Source organism: Antechinus flavipes, chromosome 1 (assembly GCF_016432865.1).
Source record: "Antechinus flavipes isolate AdamAnt ecotype Samford, QLD, Australia chromosome 1, AdamAnt_v2, whole genome shotgun sequence".
Taxonomy (NCBI): domain Eukaryota; kingdom Metazoa; phylum Chordata; class Mammalia; order Dasyuromorphia; family Dasyuridae; genus Antechinus; species Antechinus flavipes.
Window position 1 is genome coordinate 360149293 of NC_067398.1, and position 22696 is coordinate 360171988.

At 43.3% G+C, this 22696-nt stretch overlaps 1 protein-coding gene across 2 annotated transcripts in view; it reads left to right on the forward strand.

Moving 5' to 3' along the window:
- The first annotated feature begins 2224 nt into the window (after positions 1 to 2224).
- The window catches only part of SMAD7 (SMAD family member 7), a 32628-nt gene continuing 12156 nt past the window's right edge, over positions 2225 to 22696 (forward strand). Inside the window, exons 1-3 of one of the 2 annotated variants that reach the window (XM_051969638.1) lie at positions 2225 to 2886; positions 4245 to 4298; positions 11880 to 11954. In XM_051969638.1, coding sequence (XP_051825598.1) covers positions 2232 to 2886; positions 4245 to 4298; positions 11880 to 11954 — 784 coding nt within the window. In that variant the 5' untranslated portion in view covers positions 2225 to 2231. The remainder of the gene's footprint in view (positions 2887 to 4244; positions 4299 to 11879; positions 11955 to 22696) is intronic. The other variant, XM_051969639.1, reaches the window with a different exon arrangement.

The window sequence follows — 22696 nt, forward strand, 5'->3', positions numbered from 1 at the left end:
CGTGTCCAGGCCGGAGCCGGGCGCGCCACTGCGCAGTGGAACCAGCGAAGCAGAGAGAGCCAGGGAGAAGTGGGAGGGGGGGTTGTGGGGGAAGGAGCTGGAGCAGGAGGAGGAGGAGGTGGAGGAGGAGGGGCGGGGGAGGAGGAAGAGAAGAAGGGGGGAGGTTGGGAGGGAGGGAGAGAGAGTGTGCTGGAGGCGGTGAGCTTTAGACACGCACACACACACACACATACACATACACACATACACACGCTTACACGGGAGCTAGGTCCGCGAGTAGAGCGAGGTGAGAGCCAATACAGGCGGGAGGCAGGAGCTGTTCGGATCCCTCTCTGCCCCCTCGCCCTCCCGGAGTCTTACCCTTCTCTCGGGATTGCAAAGCACCGGAGCCTGGCCCCAGAAGCCAAAGGCAAAGACTAAGAAGAAGGACACCCCACATTTAAAAAAAAATTCCCTTCTGCCTCCTGCAAGGCAAAGCCTGCTGGTCCCCTCCCTCCCCAGAAGAAGGAGGAAAAAAAAAAAAACAAAAAGGGAGGAGAAAACAGGAGAGAAGAAGGGAGCCTAAGATTTTTTTTTTCTTGCTGCTTGCTGCCCGGCGCATTAGGAGGAAAATAAAAGTCGGAGAGGCCAGAGGAGAAGAGAAGGAGGCGGAAAGTAAGCAGCCACCCTCGAGGGAGCCCCGAGCCCAGACAAGCGACTGCCTGCCGTGCTTTTTTTGATCTTTCCTCCTCCTCCTTCTCCTCCTCCTCCTGCTTGCTTGCGTGTCTGCAGCCGAGACGAGGAGCCTGGGCGAGAAGCAACCCCGGGAGGAGGAAGACACGGCTGCAGTAGCGTTTGCTAGAGAGCCAGCCAGCCTGCGAGCTAGAGAGCGAAGCCGACGCCAGTCTCACCTCCTGTCAGCCTCGGCATCACCCCCTCTCAGATCTGTTTTTTCTCTCGTCTCCCTCCTGCCAGCAGTGGGGCCTGGAGGAAGTGGAGACGGGGACAGGGTCGGGGCGGGGGGAGCAAGGCTATCTCGGAGATCCACCTCAAAAACCAGGAGAGCCAGTGAAGGCTGGTGTATTTTTTTTGGAGGAGGGGGAAGTGGGTGGCTTTCCCCACCTCTTTTTTCGCTGGGGTGTACCGTGTAGGAGGTAGGAAAGACGAGAGACTCACTTAAAATAATCAGACGAGCATGGTGGAAGCAGCCGATTCAAAGCTTTCTTTGGATTAAAAAAAGATACATATACATTTATGTATATATCTTTGGCAGAAAAAAAGAAGAGGAAGACGAAAGGAGCTCCTGGAAGAAAAAAAAGGATGATAACTCGTGGATATATTTTTTTTCCACCAAATTTTTTTTTGTGACACTTTGTAAACGTCTTTTTTTCCTTCCTTTAAAACAAACAAACAAAAAAAACTCCAATACAACCGGACGTCTCCAGGGCTGCGCCTTGCAGTGGTGATTGTTTTAAATTTTTATTTAGAATATTTGGGCTCCCCCCCCCTTTTTTTTTATTGAAAAATAATTCTTTGGCCAGGCACCTCATGCGGGTTGAAATTCACTTTGTTCCCCTCCCCCGAACCTTCGAGTGGATGGAATTCGTGGAGATCCGGTTACTAAGGATATAGTGCAAAAAAATTAAATCGCGTGCCTGTTTTTTTTTTAATTGCCAGTTTCTCACCTCCAAATTAAGTTGCTTAGAGGAGAAAAGAGCATTTTCTCTTGATTCAATCAAGAAAACAAAACCTTAATTTTCATTCTCCTGAGATTCTTAGCCTCAATAAGGAGCTGAGGCTGGAGGTGTTGACATTCAAAAGCTACTCCTCTTCTTTCAGCGTTTGGGGGGCAGTGAAGAGAGAAAGGAAAACTATTCCTCCCGAATCCCCGGTTTTTCTCGCTTTTCCTTTGTATCTTCCCTTGGTCAGCTCGGTCTGTTTCCTCTGCGGGGCTGGACAAGACGACCTGAATCGGGTGCCAGTGGAGCGGGGTGGGGAAGCCGGAGAGGAGCCGTCCCTCCCCTGCCAGGCCCCCCCAAACCCCTCCACTCCCTCCGGGCTCCGAGAGACTGGCGCATGTTACGGAGCGTCCCTCCTGCCACTGCCGCTCCTGCTCGGGCTCCTGCTGCTGCTGCTGCTGCTGCCGCCTGCGACTGCTGCCTCAACTCGGCGCCCAAATTCTTCATGGTGTGCGGAGGTCATGTTCGCTCCTTAGCCGGGGAACGACTTTTCTCCTCGCCTCCTCGTCCCGCATGTTCAGGACCAAACGATCGGTGCTCGTCCGGCGTCTCTGGAGGAGCCGTGCGCCCGGCGGGGAGGACGAGGAGGAAGGCGCAGGAGGAGGCGGAGGCGGAGGAGGAGGAGGGGAGCCGAGGGGGGAAGGGGCGACGGACAGCCGGGCGCATGGGGCTGGAGGAGGAGGCGCTGGTAGGGGTGGCTGTTGCCTGGGCAAGTCGGTCAAAGGTGCCAAAGGTCACCACCACCACCATCACCACCACCCCTCCTTGGGCGCCGGCGCTGCCGGGGGCTCGGAGGCGGAATTGAAGGCGCTAACCCACTCGGTGTTGAAGAAACTGAAGGAGCGGCAGCTGGAGTTGTTGCTGCAGGCGGTGGAGTCCCGCGGGGGCACCCGCACCGCCTGCCTCCTCCTGCCAGGCAGAGTGGACTCCAGGCTGGCGCTGGGGCAGGGGCCCCCCGCGTCCCCTCTCCAGACCCAGCCTACCCAGCCTCAGCCGCTGCCGCCGTCTTCTTACTCGCTCCCCTTGTTGTTGTGCAAAGTGTTCAGGTGGCCAGATCTCAGGCATTCCTCGGAAGTCAAGAGGTTGTGTTGCTGTGAATCTTACGGGAAGAACAACCCGGAGCTGGTCTGCTGCAACCCTCACCACCTTAGTAGGCTCTGCGAACTAGGTAAGGAGTTTCCACTTGCTTCTAGTATAGCTTCCCCACTCCCCCGTGATGGAGCAAACAGTATTGGAATATATAGTTTTTGCAGCTGTGTGACTGCATTCTTTTCATCATGCATAGCTAGTGGGGAAAAATGTTTATAATGAGGATGCATTGTGGGGGGGGGACCCTGGGGAAGGTCTTGGACTGAGGTGTACTGTGTCTTCCTTTTCTCCACTGCTCAGGCCCATGAGTATGATTTGGAGCGAATATTATTGATGTAAACCATTTCAAAATTAAGAGACCAAAAAAGGGGGAAAGTGGAAAAAAAGTTGTCTTTGCTCCCACTTGCCCTCCTCCCCTCTTAAGAGAAAGGAGTATGAGATGTCTGAGGATGCAGACTAATTGATTCCAAGAGAAGTGGAAGTGTTCCGAATGACGTGACTTTCCTAGCCCTTGGTAAATAAGGAAAGTCAAGTCTGATCTATGTGACTGGACTACGAGGCTTGCAAAGGCAGCTTGGGGGGATTAAAAAAACCCCGAAAAACTACATCCAGATTCTACTATAGATTTCCATCTGGATTAAGGAAAGAACAAGAAGCCACTTGGACATTGGGATTTCAATTTTCCCCCTCCTTTTCTCCAGAAGAGAGGGAGAGTCCATACAATTATAGACTCTGGTTTTTATCAATGACATTTGTTGCCCCTTTACAGAGCTGTAGTCCATATGATAAACGTAAGCTGTCATTTAGTCCTCTACTCCCTTCCCCCATTTTTGCTTTTGGTGTACGAGGGGGCATACTGATTTTGGAGTGTTTTCCAATTTAAAACTCCCTTCCCATTGAAGCAGTCCCAGAGTTTTGCGCAGCTCCTAGAAACTTAGAAACTTTGTTGTTCTTGGGTGGTTGGGTTATGAAATGGATATCATCCGGTAGCAGGCAAATCGATAGAACTTTTCTTTTTTTTTCCTTTGTGTGGCTCTGTAACTAGGGGAAGAGATGAGTGTGGGGTTATGAGGAGAGTTGAGAGTGAAGGGGGATTTTCTTTATTTCCCTTTTTTCCGTGAAATGTTCTGCGTGCTGCTCGGGAGGATTATCCAGCAGTCTGAATCCGTGGTGATTTCCAGAGCTGGAGTGTTTCAGCTGAGCCAGGGAGGCCGGATCAGACAGTCAGGGTAGCAGATAGCAGTGAGTCTGGCGCCAGGCGGCCTCTTTTGTTTATCTGACAGCAAAATATCAAGGCAATCGCCGCCTCCCGGCCCTGCCTCCAACCCCCAGAGCTAAGACAAACAGTTTTGCTAAAAGAATGCCACTGTTATCATAAGTTTCTATCTCTTTTTCTCATGGCTCTGCCTTATTTTCTCTTTACTTTTTTAATTCCAGAGTCTCCCCCTCCTCCTTACTCCAGATACCCAATGGATTTTCTCAAACCAACTGGTGAGTAAGATGATTTTTAAAGTACATTTACTGTCTTAGGAATAGAATAGTTAAGCCGGGTGTGTAGTAAGGGCAGCAGGGAATCGTTACGCTTGTTGAGTATAGAATGTGTTCCTCATTTTTGCAAGTTTGAGTTTTCCCCGGCAATTTAGAGCTCAGAGCCTTTTTAAAAAAATTATGTTTGGTTTTTAGACATATATTAGACATATTGTTTTGTTCCTTTGAAGTGTTTTGGCACTCTGTGACTTAAAAGTTTTTAAATGCATAGGATGTGATGTGTACCAGAAAGTGTCAGGGAATCAACAGGTAACAGGTTGTTAGAAGGATTCACAAATTTCTAAAATGCCAGGACCCAAGGGGAGGGAGGAGGAGAAAAGAAACGATCACGAACTCCAGCATTTTTAATTTTGGTGGATACAGTTTGGCAAGCAAAGTAGCCAGAGGAGATGTTATTTTCTATATTTGCAAAAGTGATTTGTAGTACAGTTGAGTCTTTAGGAAAACAATAATAACAACAAAATCCTTCCCCTTTTTCATGTGTTACTTCCTATCCCTAGTCACCTGTAAGTCAGTTTTCTCCATGTTTTCTTAAGAATTCTTGGTGGGGGCCATAAAAGTTTCTCAGCCTTCTCTCTGCATGCCTGTTGCTTTATAATTGAATGGCAGGATGCCAGGGCAGAAGCCCATTTGAAGCTGGCACCAGCTCTGTTGCGGTTGTCTGCATAAACTTCTGGTTGGCAGCAGGCTTGGCCGTGTGGAGATAAGTAGGACTGGCATTGTAGAAGTAGAGAAGAGCAGGGGAAATAAGAATGGTGGATAACATCAGGGAGGAGTCCCAGTTTCGTGGAGCCACTTCATATCTCTCTCAAGATTAATTGGCTAAAAGTATTGATTGTAGAACAATTTTCTTTGTGCTTGTGTCCCAGGGTTGGAAGTTTTCAAGCTTTTACTTGACCAAATGTATGTATATGTGAGAAAAGGACTCTTAAGATCTGAAGAGGGGCAGAATTGGGGGAAGGGGGTAAGCAAACCTCTTTGGAGTTCTCAAAGAGTCCTCTGAGCATCTTTTAACCTTCTGGAATTAAAACAGCTCCACCACATCATGCGTTTTGTCTGATGGAACTTCTAATTAAAAGTTTTGCTGAGGCGTAGTCATGAATGAAAATACTTTAATGAACAGTGTTCCTGAAGCCCAGATTCCACAGCTTGGGCCTCCTCCTCCTGATCTCCCTCAAGTTTAGAGAGGCGTTCCTCCCCTCTAATAAATGGCCTACAAAGCATGTGATATTTTGCTTTCGATTTACAAAATATAGATAAATGGTCATTAATGAGGAGATAACTTAGAGCACTGTATTCTTAAAGTGTTAGCTGAAATTCACCAGTCTCCTATTTGCCAAAGAAGGTTATTTGACTGACTTTCTAAGTCACAGAATAAGGGGGGTAGTGTGGTATAATGGGAAAAAGCTCTGGATTTCTGTTAACAGACCAGGATTCAGGATTCTCATCCCACATATGCCCCATACTTGACATTGTGCTAGGAATTCACTGTTGAACCTCAATTTCCTCATCTGTCGGAAGAAGACTAGATCATTAGGTCAATGATTCTGTATTTAAAAGTTTTTCAAAAATAATTTTGATAAGTGTACTTTAGTAGAATTGGAATTTGTTCCCATTGTTAGTTTATCTATCTATCTATCTATGTATTATATATATATTTTTTTCTTTAAAAGCGTCCTTCTAAGAGAAGATACCTAAGCTTCTGACCAAAGAGGCCCTTGAAACAAAAACATAAAGAATGCTTGGTGTTGTCTCTTAAATTTTCCTTCTAACTCAAATTATTATTTCTTTCTTAGTATTAGATTTATGGACACTTTGCTAATGTATCCCACTCTTACTTTTTCTTGAAATTGAGGTTTGCTATTTTTTAATTAACAAAATTTAGCATCACCATTTGACCTTAGTGTGTCTCCTCCTTTTGCAAAAGGGCAAACTAACATCTTGAAACTTCTAAGGAAGGCCAGCTGCCCGCATAAACCTTTAGAAAAGGGGAGTGATTGCCTGCTTGTATATAAGCATCTTGCAAAAAGACTAGGATAAATCTATTAACAGGATTTGAGCATCCAATTTGCTTTGCCAGTACCTCATTTTCAGTTGGTGGAGTGATACATTTATTCATTAGCAAGTGTTGACATTAGGTAGCAAAATGTGTGTAAACAGACAAGCCACAAGAACATGAATGGGCTACTTTGGAAAGGGGGGGGGGAAGAGTTCTCAAGATCAGCCAATAGGAAATAATCAACACTGCCAATCGGAAACTCAAAAACAACTGGTTATTCACCCAAAAAGTTTTCAGAAAAAGGGGGGAAGAGTGTGTGAGAGAGTTGGGGGGTGGGGAGCAGAGAAGGAGGGAACTTATTCCATATGAATCTGGGGGCAGTGACAATGAGGAGAGGAAGCCCCAGATGAAAGGGTCTGTCATTGTAAATGGCCATTAAAGAGGCGTGCAGGTCTGGGACGGAGCTGACCTTTTACTGACAGCTCTTGGGGAGTGAGTGAAGGGACACAGAGACAGAAGGGGAGGGGAACTGGCCTGCTCAGGGCTGTCCCCGGCTTTCATCAACACCTTGTATATTCCTGAGTCTCTTTGACCTGGGAATTTCATTCTCCCACATTCTTAAGTTTCTAAGCCCTAGGTTGAATTTGTTTGTCTTAGGTTACTAGGTGAGAACGAGGAACACGGTTTTACAATGGAAAACTGTTAAAATCATAACCAGTTTAACAACTAAGAGTCCCTACCCTGGAGACTCGGGCTTGGGAAGAGGATGTTGGGGGGTGAAGGGGAAGGGTTGGGGCCCTGGCTAAGGCAGGCAGACAGGCCTTTCTTTGGAAGACATATAGGCTTCAAAGCTGGGGAAAGCCATTTTATTGCTATAGTTAAAAAATAATCAACTGCAGTTCACAAACGCTAGAGCACAGGGCAGTTTCTGTTGGTACCCAGTTTCCTGGCCTGTGTTGGGGCAGTCACAGCATTTATACAGCACTTTAAGTCGACCACATTTGTTATCTCCCTCACTCTAATCTTGTGAGGCAAGGTGGTTTTATATCCCATTTTAAGATGAAAACACTGACGTTGAGAGTGAGTGAAAGTGAGTTATCTAAGGTCAGTCAGCTAGTTGAGCATCCGAGCAGAATTGGAACCCAGGGCTGCTATTTGTTGTGAGCGTGTTGAGAGATGCTGGACACATCCATCTGGAGAGAATGAGGCTGCTTCAGCTGCTTAGCACGGTGAGATGGGACTAAGGGTCACAGGTGTGTGTCCTGTATCTAGAGAGAGTAAGTCATCTCTTGCCCTTTGCTTCATCTCTAACAGAATTCTGAAGGACTGAAGGGTCGGGATTGGGAGTGGAGGTAGAGGTGAGTTGGGAAGTATTGATGAATGAGGTTTTTTATTTCCCTTTCCTTGGCCCTCATTGCTAATCCCTGCTTGTAGAGGAATGAGTTTCAAACCTGTGACTTAGGAAGAAGGAAAGAATATTGAGCAGGTGGCCTGGGTACTTAGTCCCAGATTTTGTTATTAACTAGTAGTGTGTCCTTGACTACGTAGTCTCAGATTTTGTTATTAACTAGTAGTGTGTCCTTGACTTTTCCTGGCCTCAGTTTACTTGGCTGTTAAATGAGAGAGTTGGGAGAAACTAAATCGTACAGATAGAGATTCTAGCTTAGGTGTTTCATCAGTTCCCCTTTCTGATACTTAGGGACTATGTGACTGACTGCGGGAGCAAATAGTCATTTAACCCTCAAGTTCTGGAACAGTTGTTCACTTGCAACTCCTGATCGGCCCTGTTCGAATGAGTTTCTTTACCAGAGTTGTCAGGATTCTCACTCTTCCCTCTCTCTCCAAATGGAAAGGATGATTGCTATGGTTGCCTTTAATTCTAAAACTGGAGCATCCTCTGATCAGAAGAATGCTATCACAGAGAAGAGCTCTCATGATACCTTTCATCCCTTTATGGATTAGCCTGGTTTACTAGTTTGGGTCCATGCTGCATAGACCTGTAAGTTGCTTGAGGATTTCTGCCCCTAGCAGTGCTTTAGAGTTTCTCTTCAGGCCTCCCAAGAAATTTTGTGAGAGAAAACTACTGACCTCTGTTTCTCTCATTAAGATTTTGAAAGTCTATTGAAAAGACATCATTGTCTACTGTGGTACCCATGGGGGGGAGAAGAGAGGCTAGTTAGTGGACTCTTTCGACTGAAATCTGTTTTCCTCTGTGACCTGTTGGCTTCCCGAGGAAGACCTCTGACCTGAGAGGTCAGGGCATTTTGAAGGATCTGTTGAGGCACGTGGAAGGAAATGCCTTCTATTTTCCTCACAGCCTCTTGTATACATTAGTTGCTTGATAAATATTGATTGTTTTGAAGGTAGGAGTGACACAGACCTTTATTGTGCTTTGGGGGACCATAGTCGTCCTTAGCTGGAGTAACAGGCAAGGTCAAGTCAGTGCTTTTCTTTGGGACATGCCTTTGAGAGGTATGAGTTAGATTTTGAATGGGTTTTGAAAGCAGTTTTTTCAGGCAACATCTAAAACTTACTATCATTCTGTGATAGAATGGACTGGTCCTGGATTAGAATCCTCCAAAGTGAGCAAATCACAAAACTTCCTTAGGTCTTCGTTTACTCACCTATAAAATGGGGAGAATTAGGAGAAGATGAAGGCAGTTACAGGGCTCAGTGGATAAAACCTGAGTTCAAATCTGGCGGCAGATACTCATTAATGATTCTAGACAAATCACTTAACCTCTGTTTGCCTTAATCCACAAGAAAAGGAAATGGCAAAGCTCTCCAGCATCTTTATCAAGAAAACCCATACTGGGTTATAAAGAGATGAACAATTGAACCAACAACAAAGGGAAGACTAGACTGCAGCTCTGGGTCTATGATCCTCTGATATATAAGGGAAGGGAAAGGAATATATGTTTGGTTTGATTAACCAGAGGAAGAGAGCCATGGGGTGGGAAGTCTGGATACCTGAGTGAGTTCTGACTCACTGGGTGGCCCTTTGGGCTAGCCACTACGGCCTCAGTTTACTTCAGGGTGTGTGTCAAACCAGGTATACTTGGCTATTTCACAGGGTGGTAGAGAGAACTAATTAACGTTTGTAAATCTCTTCCTGAGATCAAAGGTGCTGTCTAAGTGCAAAATACTATTTCATAAAAACCCTTGTGGTTTGCCAGTGGAGGGCCACGTTACCTTTGATCTGAGACATGGTTGACACTCTGGAGGGTACCACTTCTTCCCTAAAGTGCTTAAGGGTCCAAATTTGCCTGTAGTGTACATGGAACCATGTAGTAAGAAAAACTAGGAAATCTGGAATTGCTCCGTTTCTAGATATAATTTTAAGAACAGTCTTTTGAGGGGGGAGTCTGTAGAGGAAAGGGTTAAAGAGCCTGTCTTTTTGGAACATAGTAAACTCTCTAAATGCCTATGGCATTTAGAAAGTGTAGGGTATACAGTATTTCACAAGTAACTTCATTTCCTGTCTCCCCTATTGTTTTCCATTTGATTAAGTGTATCCTGTTAAACTGTATATTCCTGTTACGAGTTATACTTTGCCCTGATAAAATGAGATTACACACATTCTTCTTGCCCCCCCACCTCCTGCTTTTTAGGAGAGAATTCTTGAAAAGGAACTTTGTGGTGGGTTAGGAGGAGATTGCTACAGTCCTGTGATAGCCCTGGGTAGTGGAGGGAGAGGAAGAAGCATGTAACCTTTCTAGTCTGGAGGTGGGTTTAAACTCTAGATACTACATTTCAAGAAAGCGCCAGCCTTAGGAAAGCCCAGTTCCTAGCATAGAGAATTCTCAGTTAACAGGCACTCCTAGAGCTTGTAAGTTGTCTTTTGCATGCCCTTATCATACTTGTTGGGCAGAGGTCAGCACTTCAAGTTGAAAATATCATCCACCCATATACAGAGATGGGTGAATTTTTTGGAGGGCCTATAGTATCCAACAGGCACCTAATACTTGCAGCGTTTCTTTTTTTTTAATTATAGCTTTTTATTTACAAGATATATGTATATGTAATTTTTCAACGTTGACAGTTGCAAATCCTTTTGTTCCAACTTTTTCTCTCCTTTCCCCCATCCTTTCCCCAGAGGGTAGGTTGACCAATGCATGTTAAATATGTTAAAGTATAAGTTAAATACAATATCCGTATACATGTCCAACAGTTAATTTGCTGTATAAAAAGAGTTGGACTTTGAAATGATGTACAATTAGCCTATGAAGGAAATCAAAGATGCAGGCAGACAAAAATAGAGAGATTGGGAATTCTCTGTAGTGGTTCATAATCATCTCCCAGAGTTGTAGGTGTAGCAGCATTTCTCCTGAGTCAGTATTGCATTTGGGATTAGTTGCATTTCAGGGAGCAAGAATTGAACTACAAATTTGCCATGTCTGGGTCCCATCACTGACTTGCTTCCTTGTTACACATAGTTCCCTTTTTTGTCCCAGTTCAGGACAAGAGAGGTTATAGGTTTTTTGAGGTTTGCCTATAAATTTTTACATTTATATTCAGTCCCTCGATTTGCGCTTTTAGCTCCCAGTAGGCACTTATTAATGAATGAATATCTTTCTTTGAGGATCTTTGCCCAAGTTTCCCCTGAAGTATAAGTGACTTTGGCATCATCATTAATATTTATTGAATGTGTTAGTGTTGGGCGCTTGGGATACAAAGCAGCATGAAAGGTTTACAATCTTAGCTGGAAGATAGGCTATATAATATGTTAAGCACACTTGTGAAGACAGGATCTGATAAAATGAGACTAAAAAGGAAGGGGGGAGGTCTGGGGTGACCAAAGAAAGCTTCTCAAAGAATAATTTGATTAGAAATGACTTGAGCTTTGCAGTATATATAGTATAGAGATTTTTGGAAATAAATCTTTCCTCTATTTGTCAGTAAGACATTGAGGAAACTTGAACCCTTCATTTGTCCAGCCTGCTGAATTTTTCTCCCAGATTTACTTTCTCTTCTAAAGCTTGAGGCTCCAGGTAGATAGAAGATAGAAGGAAGACAAAGGAAGCTTCAATCTAACAGCTTTGAGTTCTGTGCACAACTTTAGGCACAAGAATAGTGACCAACTGCACAATAGGCTAGTGTTTTCCCTTGAAAGAGACTTAATATTTAAACGTAGTTTGGAAATGGGTATCCATATATATCTAGAGATAGAGGCTAGCAGTCTAAACTGCCTCTGACCTTGGCCTCAAAAGGAAAGATGGCCGACTTGATTTTTTCAATGGAGAACTTGTAATAAAAGAGATTCCAGTCAGTCTGTAATTTTGCATGACTTGGACTAATGATTAACTGGGTAGCATGGAGCCCAGACAGGGTGACAAACTAATGTGGTCCGTCTCATGATGTACAGCGATCCTGAAGCAGATAATTAGTGATAAGCATCATTTCCTGGAGTAAACAGTTTGGAATGTATGGTTTCTCTTTAACACTGTTTGAGAGTGCTTAAAAAAAATGATAATCTCTCTTGTTTTTTTCTTTTTGCAACTCTCCTCCTGCCACCCTTGATGCAGCAGAGTGTCCAGATGCTGTGCCTTCCTCCACTGAAACAGGGGGAACTAATTATCTGGCCCCTGGGGGGCTTTCAGGTAAGACCTGTTAACTTATTCACCCAAATATTTCCTGACCCACATGGAAAAAAAACAGACAAATGGGATGGTCTTTTTGGTTCTTGGATTGGTAGTCATTTTACTTTTAAGTGTGTTACCTGGTAGCAGTGATGATGAGCATTTTTATCATAGATCATTGGGCCAGTTCTGTAGATATTGTAAACGGAGGCTTCAAGTTGTAGCTCTCTAGTAAGTGTTGGTTTGTTTGGAAGCCAGTTTATTTGATGTTGCCAGTGTATTGGGGGGAAGATGGCGAGCGTCCCTGCCCCACCAACATTGAAGATCAATGATTGTTGTTGTGGTACTTGAGAGATCTAGTAAAGGCAAAGTGGATGGTTTTCTGTTAGCCCTCTCCATTGCTGTTCTGAGTGAAGGAAGGAAGGGGGGGAAATTCTGAGATTCAAATCCAGAAAAGATGACTGGGCAAGGAAGTTGCCTAGTATTCTTGGCAGTTGGGTTAGAGAGACTGGTGGACCCTTTGAAATATTTTGTCTGATGGTCTGGAATTTGGGATGTTTCATCCAATAGAGTAATGGGGGATTGTGGGACTGATGCCCTCTTGAATGTTAGACTGAAATGGAAATACATAATTGCTGTCTTCTGGCCCCGAGAGAATGAATTTCAGTGGACTATCTCTCTGTCTTCCTCTATGTCTGTTGATGTGGGAAAACTCATTGTAGGCCCTGATGTGTAGTACTAATTTCTTAAGTTTTTTTCTACAAGTGACTTCCTGGTATATCTCTGCCTCTGAGATAAAAAATAAGATTAATCAAGAGGACAATTAGCTACCTGTGTCCTAAAAGCTAACAAGTGCCAAGTTAACCAGCAGCAAGTACCAGCATTGCCAGGTCTTTCTATTCTGAGAGTCCTGTTACTGTCTTAAGGGAATCTTGACTACTCATGATCCAAGTGTGTTAAGTTAAAACCCACTTAGGGCACCTCCTGAAGACCCTTCCCCCCTTTCAATCAGCCTGTCTTTCTGCCAGAATTTTTGTTGCATGGTTATCCCTTATTTATTGCCCTGGGGCAGGATTGAAGGATGGAGGGTGTCTATTTCTCTTACTTCTAACACTTCTTTTCCTTCAGTGGATCATTCTCCCCCAGTCTCTTTTTCAGGAATTGCTGTTGGTGTGGCTGTCTCCTTTGTTTGTGTTTATTTCTCTGGAATATATATCCTGACTGATTTTTTTTTTCTTTGGAGGGGGAAGAATGTATTGTTTACTCGAAGACCCTAATAAGAACTGAAGTTTAAAAAGGGAGGGAAAGTGGGAGCATTGGATTGGAGGTTATGTAGGGATTGAGAGAAGGAAGTAAAAGATCCAGCTTGTGGATCTTTTTTTGGTTTTTTAAGGCTGGAGAAGGATTCCAGAGACAAAAAGAAGGCCAACCAGGGAGAAAGAACCAAGACCAAAAAGAAAAAAAAGGCAGCATAGTAAGGATGTTGTTAGATAATTTTGTTTTTAAAATCATGAAATATGCAGGGAGGAGGCCCTGTTCCCTAGGACCACATGAAATAAGCAAAGGAAGTAAGTAGTAGCTTTTGAAAGGGGGCTCTTCGAGAGGTTTGTGTTATTGATAACATCTTGTCTGTCTAGTCTGCTGAAGGAAAGGGTGGGGGTAGGGGGGAAGAGGGGGCCCCTGGCTACAGGAAATGACACAACTGGCTGGTTGAGTGCCTTCTTAATAAGGGGGCTCTCTAGGGTTGCTTAATCTTAAAAAAGTGGCAGCAAATATTTTCCATCTCTTCTCCCTGCTGCTCCACCCCTTCTTTCTCTCCCCCCTCTCCCCCCATGGCAATCCCAGTTCTCTGGGGGTTTGGTGCTCTTTTTGTTCCCAAAGGATTTCTCCAACCCAGCAAAGAAACTTTTTTTTTTAAACAATCATTAACCACTTTTTTTTCCCTTCTCAGAGAAGGTAATTGCAGCCATTTAGTTTAATGAGGAGCTGATACCAGAGTTGTGGGTTTCAGAAGGGGGATGGGCCAGGGGCTTGGGGGATTTTAAAGCAAAGGCAAAAGCTGAGGGCTTCCACATGAAAGAGCACTTGTTTTGAATTTTAGGTCTTGATTGACTAATTCCCAAGGCTTCAAAGTTCCAACTCAGACCCACCTTTCTTCTTTACTTAGGGAGATAGAGCATTAATTAGGTACATTGTCAGGATGACTGCAAGTGTAACTTCTCAGCTTTGGAGGGAAGAAAATTATGCTGGTAATGGGGATGCAGAAACTGCTTTTTAAATGGGTCTTATTGGGTTAAAAAGGGGGAAGGGGGTGGGGAAAGTTCAGCTTCACAAACTGTAGTAGTCAGAACTCATCAAAAAGATTGTTTGAATGGCCCATCTCCAGGGCTTTGAGTGCTTTCAAATAGAAAAACCCCAAACCTCTCCTCCTTTTAAGAAGTTTGTCTTTCCATTCCAACTGGGCTGGGTGTGTCTGCAGATGATGAGGAAAGTAGCCTGGTTATAATGTCTCCTAGGATCTTAAGGACTCGGGGTGGGGGTGGAAAGGGGTGTTTTAATGGAGAAGTTGACTGCTTTGTAGGGAGGAGAGAGCAGTAAAAAATTGTCTGTAAGTGTTCTTCTCTACCTCCCTCACCCTTGAAATAACCAATCTGACTGTCTCTTTCACATGCCTTGTGCTCTGTTTTCCTTCCTGGCCTAGGCGTGAGCAGGCTTAATGAATGGGGCTCAGTTCAGGGTGGGAGGAAGGTCGGGGAGGCCGGAGCCAGGGCCTTGATTCTTTTGGCAAAGGAAGAAGGAGAAGAAGAAGAAGAAGGGGGGGGGGTGGGTGCGGAGAGCTGAATGTGAAAATGAAATGCCTTTGGGAGGTCTTTACAAAGGAGCAGTCCCATGCCCACGTTGACCTGCCAGTCAATGCTCTTGCTATTTCATTCTGTATGGATGTGACACTTTAAAAAGGTAATGCTCAAAGGAAAGGGCTCTTGTCTGATGTATTTCAAATATCCAGATAACTTTAATAACATTTATTACTAAGGTCCTTCCTACACATGGAGCCTCATTCAGTTCAGTTCAGCCCTCATGATGGCTTTCTTAGAAAATAATCATTATTTTGAGATTCCTCAAAAGAAAATCATCTCCTCTCTCACCATGAGGTTTTTTCCTTTCATTTCCCAAATTATAGTCATCAGCAAACCCATTATTGCAGAAAGAGTTACTAGTGGGGAGAAAGCCCCCCCCCCCTTTTTAATGTATTCATCCATTCTGGAAGTTGGTCTTTATTTTTTTTGACAGATCTTTTTGACAGAAATATTGCTCAACTTATGCAGGAGAGATGCAAACATGACACTTGGCACTCACAAAAAAGGTTCTTCTCGAACTGTTTGGTTCTGCAAATATGTATTATATCTAGGATATACTGCAACATATTTAACATATATAGGACTGCTTGCCATCTTGGGGGGGGTGGAGGGAGGGAGGGGAAAAAACGAAACATAAGCGAGTGCAAGGGATAATGTTGTAAAAAATTATCCTGGCATGGATTCTGTCAATACAAAGTTATTATTAAATAAAATAAAATTAAAAAAAAAAAAAGGTTCTCCTCTGAGAATGGGATGAGTAGATTGTTAGAAAGGTCAGTTTCTCTTCTAAGATTCTTAAATTTTAAAGGGATTTTTTTTAGGGAAGGGGAGTGGATTTTAGTCCTAAAATCTGCTTTAGCTAATATGTATAGGTAGGTCGCATCTCAGTGGGGATGGGTCATCTTTCAAAAAGTCAGGAAACTCCAGAGAACATTCTCCTTATTCATTGGGAAAGTTAGACGTTTGGCTCAGCTATAGAAGCCTCATCTTAGGAGGGAGGGCCCAGAGACCACAGGAAGCTGTTTCATTAAATTCCACGATCAGGGAATGAAAAGTCTTTTCTCTGGGAGCCCTCACTTGAATCACTGCTTAATTAAGGAACAATGTTCAAAATAGATTTGTCTGCATCCACCTGTGTCAGAAGGGACCTGCTAACATTAGGTTAGCCCATCTCCATGGATGGGCATGTTAGGAAGAAAGCACTTTTTGTAAACCTTTCAAGTGATATACAAGTACAAGCAATTACTTACTGTCTTTGATCCAGGGATGGTTAAATGGGGGCCTCTTATTTTAAGAATTCTAGGTATATTTTTCTCAGTTCAACTTAGAGAGAATATTTGGGAGTTATATGGCCCCTATTCAAATCTCCAAGCTTCTGAAGCTGGATAGCAATCAACAATCTTTGTTTCTGCTTGGATATCATCTTATTAAATTTATAAAGACTGAGATCTGTGTTACCTGGATGACAGGTTCCTGATGGATTTTTAAGGAAGATACATAAAAGGTGTAGATCTTGAATTTTATGGATAGGTATCATTAGTGGGTTGTGTTGAGGACTTCTGCAATCAGGTTTTCTTACATTTGAGGCAATATCCTGACTTCTTTAAAGGAATATGTACATTTCCCTTTGATTCATCTTTTGGAAGAAAAGTTCCAAAGTCTGGCTGACCAGCATTTCAACAACAGGATACATGACAGGAATATGTCATTATGCCTTTGAGGCATACTAGTATTTGTGTCAACTCAAGAGAAGTACCTTTCAGGTAGATAAATACACCCCGCCCCTGTGTGTGTATATATTTTTGAAAATATACATATATATGTACATATATATTCATGCATATGAATATTTCAATATCAATATGAGAAACTACATAGAAATGAAAATAGTTCACAAGGAAGGTGCTTTCTGTCATGGCTTTGTTAACCCCTGGCAGCTGGGGCTCAGAAATTCTTAGTGAGAAGGATTGTTTGAGAGTCCTACTTTGTATCTCAGGTCCATTTCTGTTTTCTTTCACTCTAACACCTTATAGGAATCACAGGAAATTTTTAAACTGTAAAAATATAATTTGGCATGGAGTCAAAAGTGAGATTCAACCAGTTCTTTATCACAGTTGTACGTTTTTGTGGAAACCAACCAGTGGGTTGTGATTTACTGAGGATAAATCATATATAGATAGACTTTTAAGGTGAGAATAGCTGAATTGAGGGCATTTGAGGGTTCTGACCATAATTTTAGAACTGAAAAGGACCTTAGAAGTTCTATAAGGCAGACCTTTGCTTTGAACAGAGAAAGAAAATCAGGCAAGAGGTGACACTGTTTGGTCTTTTTTTTGTTGGCCTAGTGAAGCAGAGGTTGTGTTTGGCTCTTTCTCCTAGCATGGGCTTGCCTATTAGCCTACCCCTTGTTGTCTCTTTAGAAGGAGAGGACTTTCAGGGGTTAACAGCCATATGACAGCATGTGAAGAGTCTAGAGCAGACCCAGCTGCTGGGCCAGACTAGAGCATCAGAGTTCTCCTCACACATCATCTGACTAAGGCAGAATGTAGCCAGGCCAGTGAAGTGGGGGAGCTACTGGGCTAGAGCCAGGTTTCTGTGTAGCTTTTGGCCTCTGACACTTCATTCTAACTCCTCCTCCTCCTCACAGGCCTTTTTCTTGGCAGAGTTCTTTCGGAGGCAGGGTGGGCTTCTTAAAGAGCAGTCTCTGAAAACAGCCAGAATCCCAGAATTCACCAGCACCGTTGGGGAAGGGGGGAAGAAGGGAAGAAGGAAAATGGAAACACTGGGATGGGTGGGGTTTTGGGTAGTGTTTTTATGCTGGAATAATTCTTTTAAAAAATCAGCAAATATAATCATTTAACCTCAGTGGAGACACTGGGAACAGCAATAGTCTTTCAAAGGAGATTCATTAACCTGCCCTTTTGGGGGAGGGGTGAGGTGAGGAAGACATAAAATGATTTCTTTGTTGGATTTTCCTTAGAGAGGCTTTTTTAATGCAGGAGCAGGATGGTTGTGTGTTCTTAGGGGATTTCGGATATATGCAAAGCAGACATTAGAAGTAGGAAAGTTCTCTTGGATTTATTTTTCTAACCTAACTTTTTTGCCAGAGGAAGTTCACCAGATTTTGTTCTGTTCTCTTATGGATTTCTCCACATTTCCCCCCGCCCCCAGCTCTGCCCGGTCTGGGTTTTAAGGTCACTGCTGTCCCAGCCCATGCTGCAATGACGATGGCCCTCCATTGACCATTAACTAAGGTTAATAGAAGGGTTATCTTCAAAAGTCCCAGAGTCAGGATGATCCTCAAATTGGGTGATATCGACTCCTCCTCCTTTTTTGGACAGAGCAAGGGCCCAGGGTTCAGTGCTAATGTCTCTAGAGGACTCCAGAAGCGGAACTTCTGGTCCCTGCTGTAGCCTTCTTACCTTGTGGCCTGTGTTGGCCCGGTGAATACTATTGCTGTAACAGGCTGCTAGGAAGTCATCGCTGGCAGGACCATCTTTCCCTTTCTCCTTTCTGAATTGAATGACCAACACAGCAGTTGGGCTGCCTGCCTACTGTCACAAGTAGCCTCCTTTTCTAGCTTATTTTCACCTTGAAGATGCGATTAACAACTGAGGCACAGGTCTCATGTAGTTAACAGAACAAAGAAGTTACCACAAAAAAAAAAAAAAAGCCTTTTTGGGCACTTCATTTCTACCTAAATCTTGGGTTACTCTCCCACTTCTAACCTATTCTAGTTTTCCATTGGGAGTATCTGAGCCAGTGGCAGAATATTCCTGGGACAGTGATTAGTAATGACTAGTAGAGGCTTTTCCTCCATGCTACATATTTGTCTGGTATAAACAGGAATGGGTGTTTTTAAACTATCTCCTTGTTAGAAATCTAACAAATGGTCTCAAACCTCATTGGGGATGGGGAGGGGGTGCTATCTGTCCTGGGTACATAGGTGGAAAAAGGGACTTTCTGTTGTATTTAGGACAGTGTTTTAATATAGGGTGATAACTTTCACCTTGTAAGTTAACAGGAAACATTGGGACAAGACAGGAAATTGCATCATTCCTTTTATGAGAAAAGACCTTAAAAAAAAGGCAGCTATTCGAGAAAGGTAGTCTCAGAGAGAAAGCAAGGCTTTCTGTTTCCCTCTCCCCCTCCCCTTCACTCCCACGAGAACTTTCAGGTCATTTTCTTTAAGAAAGAGGCTGTTTGAGGACTTTATGTTATTTTTATTATTTTAAAAAATATTTTCCTAGAAGGGTCACCTTCAGTTGAAACGTTCCTGCAGCCTTATTTCTTAGTTTACTAAAGAATCTTTCATGACTTTTCCAGCTTCCTTCCCCAATGGTGAAGCCAAGCCAGCTCTTGGCTGGGAGCTAATTTTGGTTTGGCTGCTCAGCCCTCAAAATTGGTCCCCCACCCAGTGTCATTATCTTGGTTTTAACTTGCAAAAATGATTGGGGGGGAGGAAGGGAGGTAAGAGTTTGCACTTGTGCCCTTACCCTTTTCACCTCCAAGTTGTCTTCGGTGCAGGGTTCTCTGTGTTTTGCATGTTTGCATTTTTTTTTTTTAAACATTGCTTTTTTCCTGCTAACTTCTGTTTCTCCCAATATTTCCTTGATGTTTCCTAAGAGTCTTTCCAGGGTTCCAAGTACAGCTGGGGTGCAGTTGAAAAGGAACCTTGAGGGTTGCAGAATTTCCCTAGTAATTATGTATTCTAGTTTAGGGGAGTGAGTGAGGGGGGTACACTAAGGCTTTGGGGAGCCACCTAAAAGCCTGGCAGTAGGAGTCTATTTGCAGTTAACCGAGTCTTCATCATTAGATGAGTGATGAAGGGAGGAACAATCTACACATCACTGGGTGTGAGAACCCAGTTGTCTCTACTTTGATAGTTTCTCTGAGTCTTGCTGTTTTTTATTTTCATGCATAGAGCAGTCACTAAACTTATGGTCAGCTTTGGGATCCCTTGCTCTTTTATTTGCATAGCCCACCGAGAACCTTAAGGTATCTGTACATAAAAGCATTGCTGAATATCTCCTGGGGTAGTTGTGGGAAGAGTACTTAGCAGTCTGTATGCAGTCGTTGCTTTCTATAATAATAGCTAACATTTCTATTGGGGCTTTAAAGTTGGCAAAATGTTTGCATTGCATCTGTTATCTTGTTTGATCCTCATAACAGTCTTGAGAGGTAGGTGCTTTTATTAACCCTCATATAGAGAGGAAGAAGTTGTTTGGGAGAGATTTGAGGAACTTGAGGTCCCACAGCTGGTAAGTGCGTTGTCACTTGTCACTAAGGGGATCCATTTGTTTGGGTTCAAATTCTGGTTCCTGTTATTTCCTGTGAGTTTGAGCAAGCCACTTCCTGTCCCTGTCTCTCAAATTTCTTTGTTAGATAAGAGGGTTGGACCAGATTAGCTCCAAGGTCCCTGTCTGCTCTAGTTCCTAGGTGAGTGGCAGAAGTCAGTAGGCTTCCTGATGAAATTGAAATTGAAAGGCACAAGGAAACATGGCATTTAGGGCTCTAAGGAGATGAGGTGAGAATTAATGGGAGGAAATAGGCCTCTGGGGCCAGCTTTTTTGTTACCATTGGCCCATGCCATGGTTTGGTCTGAAAACTGGTATTGGGTGGCCCCAAGGAAGTTGAGATTGGGAGGAAAAGGGAGAGTGGGACAAATGCCATTTACCATTAAGGTTTAGGATTTGCTTTTGCGCAGCATTTGGAAGAAGAGCATGGGAATGACAATGATTTAGTTTCCCTAACCTGAAAGTGATAAATCTGGGAGGGCACTTAAGTTACTAGGGTTTTAATGCAAGGAAGGACCATGCAGCAGAAGGGGAATTCAAGTTGTCTCTTAATCAGATTGTGGGAAAATGGAATTGTATAAACTCTAGGTTCTCTGCTTTGAACTGAGGGGCTTCATTAACACATCTTAGTGTTATTTAGTATCTAAGGGAAAGTAAAGGGATGGGTTGATAGAGATACACCAGAAATTCCTACCTCTTCATTCTTTCTTTTCTTTCTCTCAGTTGTTGATTATCAGGTGACTGTAAATAAGTATAATTTATTTTTAAAAGAATTAGTCCCAAATGCTGAATTTGTGAGGAGCTGTGATAAATTAAGCCCCATTCTAGTAAATGTATAGCCCAGTGGTGGTCATGGGGCATAGTTGGATATTCATTAACATCTGGAACACTATTATTTAATGCCTCAATAGTGCAGACATGAGAGGAGGGAAAAGAACTGGGGAGTCCATGTGTTCAACTGTGATTGGAGTCCTCTTAGGTGATGAAATTTGCTTTAAGATTTATGAGTCTCCATGATGAGAACCTTTTTCTGGAAATTACTACCAAATCTATAAGTCCTCCCACCTGTTTGTTCCAAGCTGGAGATGACAAAAAGACAGCAAGGTATTTCAGTTTTGTGTCCACCTCCTGCTGTCCTTTTACAAATGTCTTAATAGATCCCTGAGTTCTTATTCTAAGACAGGCAGTGAGTACTCAGCCAGTAACCCTACAGAATTCTCATAGGGAAGGCAAAGACATTTAGGAGTGAGCGGGAAGATTCCAACCCAAGTCTGTGTGGTAGTTTCTTAGCTGAGAATTTCTTTTTCAGTGCAACTCAGACATTGAGGCTTGTGGCTTCCTGGTGACTTTGTGATTAGGATCACAGATAGATTTAGAGCTGGAAGGAACTAAAGAGGAGTCGCCTCCCTTTTCTCTATAACTGAGAAAACTAACTGAGAAAGATAATATAGGTGATTAGACACTTGAACCTGTACCCCCAGCTTCAAATCACATCATTCTTTTATATTGCTTAATCCTGCCACTGCCATTTCACATGTTGATGATAAAGGTTGAGTATTTTGTGTGTTCATGTAAGAGTTAAAAACAAAATAATTCAGCTCCTTTCCATTGATTTAACTTATCTCTCCTTCCCTCCCATCATTAGATCATTGAAATCACCCAGAAAAGAGCTCTTTAAAATGGGGGTTGGTCAAGGACATTTTTCAAAGTAAAGCCCCCAGTCCCCATGGAACTCTTTGAAAACAGCAATAACTTGATGCTGTTCAGTTCTAGGTACTATACAGCATTACCAAGAGGTGAAAGTCTTTATAATCTGTAAATAATTTGAGCCCTCTATCTATGGAAGAGAATCATGGGAAGTCAGTGGAAGATTCTTTACAGCCCATGATCTTAACTAAGAAATCCAGAGAGTTTGCCCCATGGTGGAAAAAGGAATTATGCTAACATTTATGTTCAGATCACAAAGACTACTCCTTTCCTTCTGATTATGGGTTTCTGGGGGGTTTTTTGAAGGGAGAGAGCTGAGGCCCAAACAGATAGAACCATATGTGTGACACTTGAAAACCCTTGAAATCCTGTCTGGATTTGCTCATTTGTAAAACTTGGTTGCGGGACTAGCTCTTTTGAATCTGTAACATTGGGGAAGAGGATTACTGAGTTTCTGAGGATATCTTGAATTGACATTAAATTTTGTACAAAGTTTATTAAGAGTTGGGAGTCTTTAGGCAGAAGCAATACAGCCTTCTGGGGAAAACTTGGCACATCAGAGAGTAATAATGTGTGTGTGACTTGATTGCCAAAGTTAGTGGATATGTCCACATGTCCGTATGGATTAGGAATGGCAGACAAAGTTTAATCTCAGACTGAATTAAATTTGAGGTGGCTTTGAGGATTCACTGAATTGAGGTTTTATCTATGGCAGGATGAGTGAAACAACTGACAGAGAACAAATAGTGGCTATGTATTTAGAAAGAGGAACAGTGTTTCTCTGCAGAAGCAAGAAATCCACGTGTACAATTAGCCCCAGCTCCCAGGCTTGGATTTTTTTTTTTTCCCTTGAGATATTGGGACATGGGAGCACAGTAAACCAGAACAGGTGGACTCTGGT